At 35.3% G+C, this 9,067-nt stretch overlaps 1 protein-coding gene across 1 annotated transcript in view; it reads right to left on the minus strand.

Annotated features, from left to right (window-relative positions):
- Positions 1-9,067, minus strand: part of LOC106529441 (polycystic kidney disease protein 1-like 2) — a 40,075-nt gene that overhangs the window by 16,674 nt on the left and 14,334 nt on the right. Inside the window, exons 18-27 of the mRNA XM_014024867.1 lie at positions 8,085-8,263; positions 7,378-7,524; positions 6,155-6,354; positions 5,835-6,070; positions 4,306-4,471; positions 3,949-4,153; positions 3,536-3,776; positions 1,241-1,337; positions 1,026-1,160; positions 614-799 (exon numbers count right to left, since the gene is read on the minus strand). Of these exons, the coding sequence (XP_013880321.1) occupies positions 614-799; positions 1,026-1,160; positions 1,241-1,337; positions 3,536-3,776; positions 3,949-4,153; positions 4,306-4,471; positions 5,835-6,070; positions 6,155-6,354; positions 7,378-7,524; positions 8,085-8,263 (1,792 nt within the window). The remainder of the gene's footprint in view (positions 1-613; positions 800-1,025; positions 1,161-1,240; positions 1,338-3,535; positions 3,777-3,948; positions 4,154-4,305; positions 4,472-5,834; positions 6,071-6,154; positions 6,355-7,377; positions 7,525-8,084; positions 8,264-9,067) is intronic.

The raw sequence follows: 9,067 nt of genomic DNA on the forward strand, positions 1-9,067 counted from the left end.
AAAAAAAAAAAAAAAAGGGATTTTGTTTGAAGGCCCAATAAACATGTCAGTTCTAAAAAAAATGAGAATTTTCTGACTATTTTTTAAAGGGTTAGGCTTTATAGGGTTAAACACTGGTGGYGAGGATGTCTCATCTCATTAGGTTTATTTTAAATACACAAAAAAATATACAAGACAAGTTTTTCAAACATCCGTCTTTTTACCAAAATAGTCACAACATCTAAAATTAAATCAGGCAACTGAATTATTTTATTCTGACTGTGTGAATCCAATTAAATGATAAAAGTCAGTAGTGTATCATAAATAAAAGCAAAGAGATGATTTAAATTAATAAAAAAATATTCCTTTTTTTCTCATTAAGGAGATTGTTTGTTAAAACTAACAAGCTTAAAGCAAAAAGTCTGCTTTTCTAGACAGCATAAAAAGTTTCAGGCAGACATTTATAAACATTTTGTCCGATAAACTATTGTTAAAAGAAACTTTGACACAAAGCTGTACAAAGCTTCTTAAGCTTTTTTGCATTAATAAATAAATGTCAAATGTTCATTAAAGCAATGCAAATTAAAAATAATTTGTGTCAAAATGACGAATTGTTTTGGGGATTAATATCTACCTGGATATTGTCCAAACAGGTTTTGGAGCAGGGAGGTGTTGGCCCATGTGTACACATCCTGAGGACCCATGCTGCCTGGGACATTTCCTGTGAAGCTGTTTGTAATGTGCTGATTCAGGAAAAAAACATTGGGATCTTTTTGGCCATAAGCCACCTGCAGCAACATCCACATGAAGCCCAAATAGACTGGAACACAATAAGAAATCAGAAAGAACAGAAGAAAAATTAATACTTCTAAGAATTTTTTTATCTCAGATTTTTTTAACTTCTTCATTAACATGTCACATCTGCTCATTCTTCTGTTCTTTTCTATGAATCATTTTTTATAATGAATTCTTTTTAATTAATAGTGTGCCAAACTTACAAATCCTCCCTGATATAAACCAATAAAAAATACACAGTTCATACGCACTTAAGATCTCAGTGAGGAGAGCGAATGCCTTCTGTTCCAAAATCTTCTTCCTTTTCATTTTCTCAATGTCTGCAGGTGGAGGTGGCTCGTACAGACAAGCAGCCCATCTGCTCATTGTTCGGCTGTTTTGATCACCTAAAAATGATGCTGAATTTAATACTTTTCACAATTTGTGGAAAAGAGAAAATGTGCTTTGGGGGATATTTTGACCCAACCTGGACATCTTTCAACTTTTTCAAAGGCCACATCTTGAAAATCCTCCTCGTCCACTTTCTTTATTACCAGTGCAAAGAAAACTGCGAGACCKATCACCTATAATGTAAAGCATATTGTCTAAATTCTAAAGAAACATGTTTAATTTAAGATTATTGAGATATGTTTTGCTGTATGGCGTGGTATGAGAGCCAAAATTAAGACTATTGCACAATTGATCTGATTAATGATAGGCCGGCACCAGTAACTGAGAGGCTRGCACTGGAAAATTCGAAGCAGACTATTCATTTGCATTAGCATTGGAGAGGCTAGTGACTAGCATAGATAAGCTGCTCACTTTATTAGACACAAATGTTTTTAACTAAAGAGGCAATATTATGTAAAATCAACTTTTTTAAGTTTTATATCATGTTATAATGTTATCCTCTCATCAAAAACATGCCCAGAGTCTTGCTTTGACTCATTCATGCATGTCTGAGAAATCCTGTCGTGTCCTGAGGCAGCCAGGCAGGGGAGCAAAAACGACCGATTGGGCCTAGAACCGCCTTTTGAGATTAGCTCCTCCTCTGGGCTGTGTCTCCAAGCTGAGCTTCCTCATCACAGAACACATACACACACACACCCGGCCCGTGCTGAAATGGGCGGGACAGAAGCAGAAGGAGGTTCTTAAAGAGACAGAGACCAATTTCAAGATGTTTGGAAACATATGATGAGAATTGAAGTTTATTTTCTATTTATAAATATAAACAGCATTTTAATACCAACTGAAGGTGACAGTTACTTTTATTATAGTATAGAATTTAAATATATGCCTGAGAAACACATAATATTGTCCCTTTAAAGAAAACTTACTCTATAAACTAAAATTTCTCTAAAAAGTCACAACATGATAGTTCTTGTTTTCTCATCTCTTGACTAAAGAGAAAAAAATACACAGCCATCGACCAATAGACAAGGGCAAACACAGTTGCTAATTCAGGTGGTAACGGCTGCATGATGGCTCAGTGGTTAGCACTGACGTCTCATAGCAAGAAGGTCCTGGGTTYGATCCCCGGTTCAGAACTGGGATCTTTCTGTGTAAAGTTTGCATGTTCTTGAGCTTGCGTGAGATTTTTTTTCTGGGTACTGTGGTTTCCACCCCAAAAAATGTGCAACGTGATGCCTTCAGGCCCAGGCCTCCGTTGAAAGAGAGAGATCCGTGATCTCAGTGGAATTTGCCTGGTTAAATAATGGTAAAATAAAATAATAAAAAAATTTAACTAAAGCTGCCTGCTTCACAATATGTTTTATGTTTATTATTTATGCTTGACGTCATGTTGATCAGTTGATTCTGCAAAGAAAACTTCCTGGTTGAACTCATCACTGTACAGTTCTTTCATTGTCTGATGCCTTGACTTTTCAGAATTATGTTTTGTATAGTGGTATTAATTTATATTTTCAGATCTTCCTAGGTGCCAATTATGGAACTCTCTGTGCATTGYTGCCCAAATCAAATTCTGGAAGTGGTCATTCAACTAGATCTGTTACAAAAGGACAACTGATATTACCAACTTTTAAAAACTGTTACAGCCAGAGGTCTTTCTTCTATGTTTATACTAAAGCATGGAATGACATTCCTCAAAACATAAAGTCCATTTCAAAACTACAGCCCTTTAAGAAGAATCTTGTCAGCCATCTGCTGGACACTTTTTGTTGTGCTCATATTTAGACGTCCTATTTTGCAAATGCTGCCTTCCTGAAATTTGGTATGCTTGTTTGTCTTTGTGTCTATGGTGTATAATGATGTGATTGTGATGCTGTAATTCTGAGTGTTTTATGTGCTGCAGAACAGGAGCCTGCTGTAAAACAGCAATTACGCTGAGTCAGGCTTGATTTTTAATAATCTTTTCCTGTTAAATAAATAAATCAAATCAAAGGAACACCTGTCAGCATGTTGCTTATAGGTTTTGTATGTCAATCATTTTTGTTAAGAAAGTTTTCCTTTTTCAAAAAAGTTGAAGTAGGTGAGCCTAAGCATGCTAGTTGCTAGCCTCGCCAGTGCCAACGCCAACTTATCGATGCTGGTCACTAGCATTTCTGATGCTAACACAAATGAATAGTCTCCTTCTCATTTCCCAGCACCGGCCTCTCAGTTACCAGGGCCAGCTGCTCAGTTAGCAGTGCTGGCCTATCATTAATCAGATAAATAACTGGCTTAGGAATAGATATAGCCTCCTGCTACAACGATGATTGTGCAATAATCCTTATTTTGGCCCTCATACTGTGACGTATTGCTGTGAATAAAATCCACTACTCACCTTCAGCGGCTGAATAAAGAGAAGACTCTGAAAGAAGGAAACGATCATGGAGACCAACCAGCTGATGGATCGGTCCTTTCCAAACTTCAACCCGTAAAGCATCGTAAAATAACCAGATATGAAACTGGAAGCACACACCAGCAGCCAGCCAACAAAGATAAACCACCAGGGTAGCACTCCGTGTCGACGCACTCTCTTTTTCCGACCGCTGTCACCAGAAGTAGTATCTGCTGGCCTGGACCTGAGAGAGTACAATTAAACAATCTGTGCAAATTCCCCATTTGCTTAGGATCTGTTACAACTATAACACACAAATAAATTATTTAAATGCCATGTACTGTAGAAAATCTCCAACCTCAGTAGGTAAAAAATAGGTAATAAACAAAAAAAAGTGTGGTAATTTTAACAAATACTTATGTTCATGTTGGTTGACATGGCTGGTTATTGGGAGGTAGTTTCCAAGGAAGCTCTTCATGTCCTGGACTTGTTGCAGAGCCTGATTGAAGCTCTCTGGGTTGGGGAAGCAGGAAGGGCCCAGATGACTCATCTCCTTTTCAAGATGACACATTTGCCTGTACAAATGCTGGGTTTTGTTGCTTTTCTTTTGAATCCCCTCCTCTGATGGCACAAAACACAAATGAGCTGATCTTAACAACAAAGCAGCCTTGACAGAAGTTATACGGTCTCGTCCAAATTGGCCTGTTTCTGAAGAAAACCATTGTAAAGTGGAGAAAGCAATGAGTTTTGTACAGTAGGTGCTTGGAGCGCACCTGGGTGGGCGTCATCACTGGTTTTGTAACTCTGTTTGAGGAAGTCTTCCACCTCAGAGAGAATGCCATTTATATCGGTTCCTTTTCCAGGTCCAAACTCCGACTCAGTGAACGGGATGTTGCTTTTTGCTGTCTCAGAGAGCGAATGCACAATTCTTGTGATATCCTAAAAGTTCAAATACAAAAAGACAGTTTATATTAGGGCTGTGAAATTAATCAAGTTAACTCTGATTAATTTTAGTGCTACATGGGCATAGATTAAAATTTTTAATTGCGATTAAAATTTACATTCACTTTATTATGGCTGAATATGTAGGTTTGTATATCGCAATGCACTCAGTGCATGCAAGGGCATGTTTGTAAATGAGAAGTGGTTCTCAAACAGTTTACCTGGATAAATAAAGGTTAAATAAAATAAAATTATGCACAGTTTTTTTCTTTTTGTCTTCATATGGCTTATTTTAATTTATTTATTTATGTTTTGCAAACAACTGTGACCTTAGTGTCAATCTTTCGTTCCTCATGTAGTACTTTTTGATTGAAAAATCCTTGAATTCTTGATTTAACCTCATTATTCTGCACAAAATTTAACTGACTCAAATATGTTTGGAGCATTTTTAGGTCCCGTTTTATATTCGAAAAATTGTGTCTAAGCATCGATTTTGTTTTCTAAATAAAAAACATTAAAAGCTAATTAATAACTCAAGTAATTTAGTTTATCATTATGCAATAAAAATGCATATTAAATTTAAGATTAATCATGATTTATTCACAACTACTTTGGGATTAATCAGATTAAAAATAACAATAATTTGACAGCCCTAGTTTATATACACATAAATAAATTTGCAGACCATATAATTTGTAACCTGAATTTCAAAAAGGTTTGTGTGAAAGGTAAATAAAACCCAATCAAACGTGTATTTATTCATATTGGGACACAGTAAATATATAAAATGTTTAAACGAAAATACTGCATCATTATTAGGAAGCAATAGTCTTGAAAAAAGTTAGCTTGCATTCTGAGTCCAACTTATTTAAACTGTGACATATTTTTGCCAGGTTTTTAATTTTATGATGCATGAAATGTTTTTATGTGGTGAGAGGTCTGGACTGCAGGCAGGCTGTTTCTGCATCTGAACCCTTATTAGTTGCTAACTGTTCTTCCAGCTGTTTCTCATTTGTATCATTATTGTTCCTGTCTGAAGTTTGAAAAATAAAATAATTTTGAATTTGTTGACAAAATATCTCAAACAGTATACTTTAATTGATATTTCAGATTTTCAACATTTTTCATTGTAGAAGTAGCACAAGTTTATGAGATTTTCCAAATAATTTCATTCCAACTATTAGTGAATTGGGGTTTCAGTTTCAATATAAGGTTAAATATTATTTATTATAGCTTTTCACAACACCCAACATCAGAATTTGTAAGTGATTTAACAATAAATGAGTATAACGGCTAATTTAGGGGTTTAAATTTTGTCAAATATTAGACTTTTTAAATGCACAGAAACAAGAACACCTACCTTTATAATAACGTCTAAATTGATGTTCTCAGTATTTGTAGCCGTCTGTGAGGAAACTGTCTGCAAAGTGCTCTCATGCTGAAGGCTTTTTGTTTCCTTTGTTTTGTTCCGACAACACGGCGTCTCCCGAGGACGAGTGTTTCTGAAGATGCTAACTATGAGGATATTTATTGGAAACATAATGAGGGAACTCTGGACTCCAATCATGAACTGCTGCCAGGTAAACTGAAACTGACCTGAAAACCGAGGACATGTGAGATCAGTCGCTCTGAAGCCTTTAATTTTTTTTTATAATAATACCTAATTAAATTGAGATTTACCCAAATCCATGACCTGATCAGAGGGGTCTGTGGGGATCCCGTAAAACATGATGCTGGTCAGCATGGTGCAGAGCAGCAGGGAGAAACAGCACGACACCCTCTGAACACAAGTAAAGGTGCTGCTTGGAGGTCGATTAATCACAGAGTACCAGAGGTGTCCATCATTGAAATCCTTTACCGTCTTCATGAAGAACAAATTACTGCAAGATAAAAGCAGCCTTTCAAATACTAAACTTTTTTAAACCCTTAAAACTCCCAATTAGYGAAGAATCACCATCACATTTTGAATCTCGCTATGTGACATCTGAGGGTAAAGAAAAGGACAGAAATCCTTTGAAAGTCATCAGCTCAGCAAGTCTTTTAGAAACAAAATGCTCGAGGAAGAGAAGGATTTATTGAAATTTCAATAAACCTTAWATGTTCTAAAGACCAATAACACTTCAAGCTTAAAGAGTGAATTAAAGKGTTTCCTAAAGAGATTTTCTACACATTCAGTTTAAAAACTTCAAATCCCTTTTGAAAACTTGTCTGGGGATAAAAAAGTGTTCTATACGATGAAGTGGACCGATACTCTGTTTTTATCTGTTACTTATCTGGTACATACAAAGCATGTACCTTGTMTTTACAGGGTACAAAACCTCGTAACAAGAATATGCTCTAAGTTTCAGGTTTGTACCCGATACATATGGGGAACCGTTTCCTTCAAATTGAAATAAATAAATAAATAAAATAAAATAAAATAAAATAAATATCTGAGAACTGTTTCATTCAAATTAAAATAAATAAATAAATAAATGACATGCTAAAATGTGTAATTTTATTGATTTTTATTTTTCACATGGATATATTTTTATTTAATGGAATATTTATTAATACTATTCCATTAAATAAATAAATATCCCTGTGAAAAATTAAAAAATCAATAAAATTATAATATATTTTAGCATGTCTATTTATTTATTTGTATGTATGTATGTATGTATGTATGTATGTATGTATGTATGTATGTATGTATGTATGTATGTATGTATGTATGTATGTATGTATGTATGTATGTATGTATGCATGCATGCATGCATGTATGTATTTAAATTTGAATGAAACGGTTCTCCATAGCTACACTCTATGTTAAGTAAATGAAATAAAAACCATTCATTTCAGACCATACCATCTTGATCCTGCGTGTCATGTGCTGCACAAATACTGCTGCGCATTTGCCGTACCTGAACTTCTTCAAATCCATTTCTGTTGAAACAGGGAAGAGTTTGTCGAGGCAGCAGTCACCCAAGTTTATCGCAAGCCAGGAATTGCACAGAAAATACCATTTCTGTTCTGTCTGTAAATCCTGGACCATAATGTTGCCTACAAACCTGAGGAAAAAAAACATTATGTTAAAGGTAAAGAGAGTTCAATAAATTGTTTTAATAAATTATTAATGTRAAACTGAAAGCAGCAATGGAGGATTGAAAGAGGCTTTGCTTCAGTTCTCTGAGGTTTGCAGGTGCTGCAGTTTGTGCACAACTCCCATCACAGACAGAGTGACCTCCGGTGTAACGGGACATTCACATCTATAAACTGACAGCTGTATTGAATGTTTTCCACTTTTGAATAATTTCTATTAATGCAGAAATGTGGGCTTCAAATCACTTGGAAACAACATTTAACCCTTCACAAACTGATGGAGAGCAACAGCTGCTTTTCTGGGATCTTTAATGCTCAAGAGTAGAAAACTGTGGACACTTCCATGAACACTGTTGATGATGATCAGGTAAATAAATATATTTYATTTTGAGCTGCATTGAATGATTTCTTTTTAAATGATGAATCAGTGTAGCTTTAAGACAAATCATGTCCTCTCACCCTGTTTAGTTATTGTTATGACAGCAGTAGTAGCTATAAAATATGTTTCTTTTACTTTTATTTTTCATACCAAGCGGGATGACTCCCCGAGTTATTGTGCCACAGCCGGATCACCTCCAGCTCTCCCAAAGAGTAGGGCGTCGTTAGCAGAAACAAGTCCACCGCACCCCTTTCAAACACGGGTTTCTTTGGGTCGGTCAGGTGGTGGGGCTTACTGTTTCCTTGTTCACCCAGAAGAGTTATTATAACCTGAAACAACATGATGCATTTAGAAAAATCAATATGTGAAGGTTTGTTGACGCTTTTCTCTATAATCAAGTACAAGCATTCCTTGTGATTCCTGTGTTCACAAGACCAGCATTTACTTGTTTATCTGGAAAAAAAAACTAATAATTTCCATCTCCCTTTAAGGCAAAACTTAAACATAAATACATCTAAATCTAACTTTTAAAGCCTTCAACCTTAAATGAACACATTTTAACATGAGCTGAATTGGACCGTCTAATGTTGCCTCCACTCAAATTTAACAGACTTTTACTTTTTTGTTTGCTTTTAGCTCTCCTCCAGCTCCTCTATGGAAATRTTTGTCTCTTTAGCTTTGAAATGCTTTGCTGTGCTTTAAAAAATGGAGGCATTTAAGCGAACAGATTGTCGAAAAGCAGAGTGGGTGGGAAGTAACAGCAGCAAAGCCAAGCAGATGCAGAACTTGTTCATATGCTGAGGGCAATAAAAAATGTTTTAACGCAAAKGTTTGGGTCAAACATTTTGTCCTCGACTCCTCAAAGACAAACTGCTTTCTTATACTCTTTAAAACAAAATTTTAAGTTTGCAAGAAATGTTAAACTTCATTCACTGGTTCAAAAAATAGATATTGTTACTTTTAACCTACAATGTGTTGATCACTTCCTCTGGCTCATTTTAATAGTTCAGAATCATTGATATTATAAGCTTTATGTTAATTTGTGCTTCATACAGCGATAGAAATGTATGTGGTGCCTTTTGTAAAGTTACAGTCAAAAATTACCACCAATATTTTAGTTTTATTTAGCCTTT

Source organism: Austrofundulus limnaeus, unplaced genomic scaffold (assembly GCF_001266775.1).
Source record: "Austrofundulus limnaeus strain Quisiro unplaced genomic scaffold, Austrofundulus_limnaeus-1.0 Scaffold443, whole genome shotgun sequence".
NCBI classification, from domain to species: domain Eukaryota; kingdom Metazoa; phylum Chordata; class Actinopteri; order Cyprinodontiformes; family Rivulidae; genus Austrofundulus; species Austrofundulus limnaeus.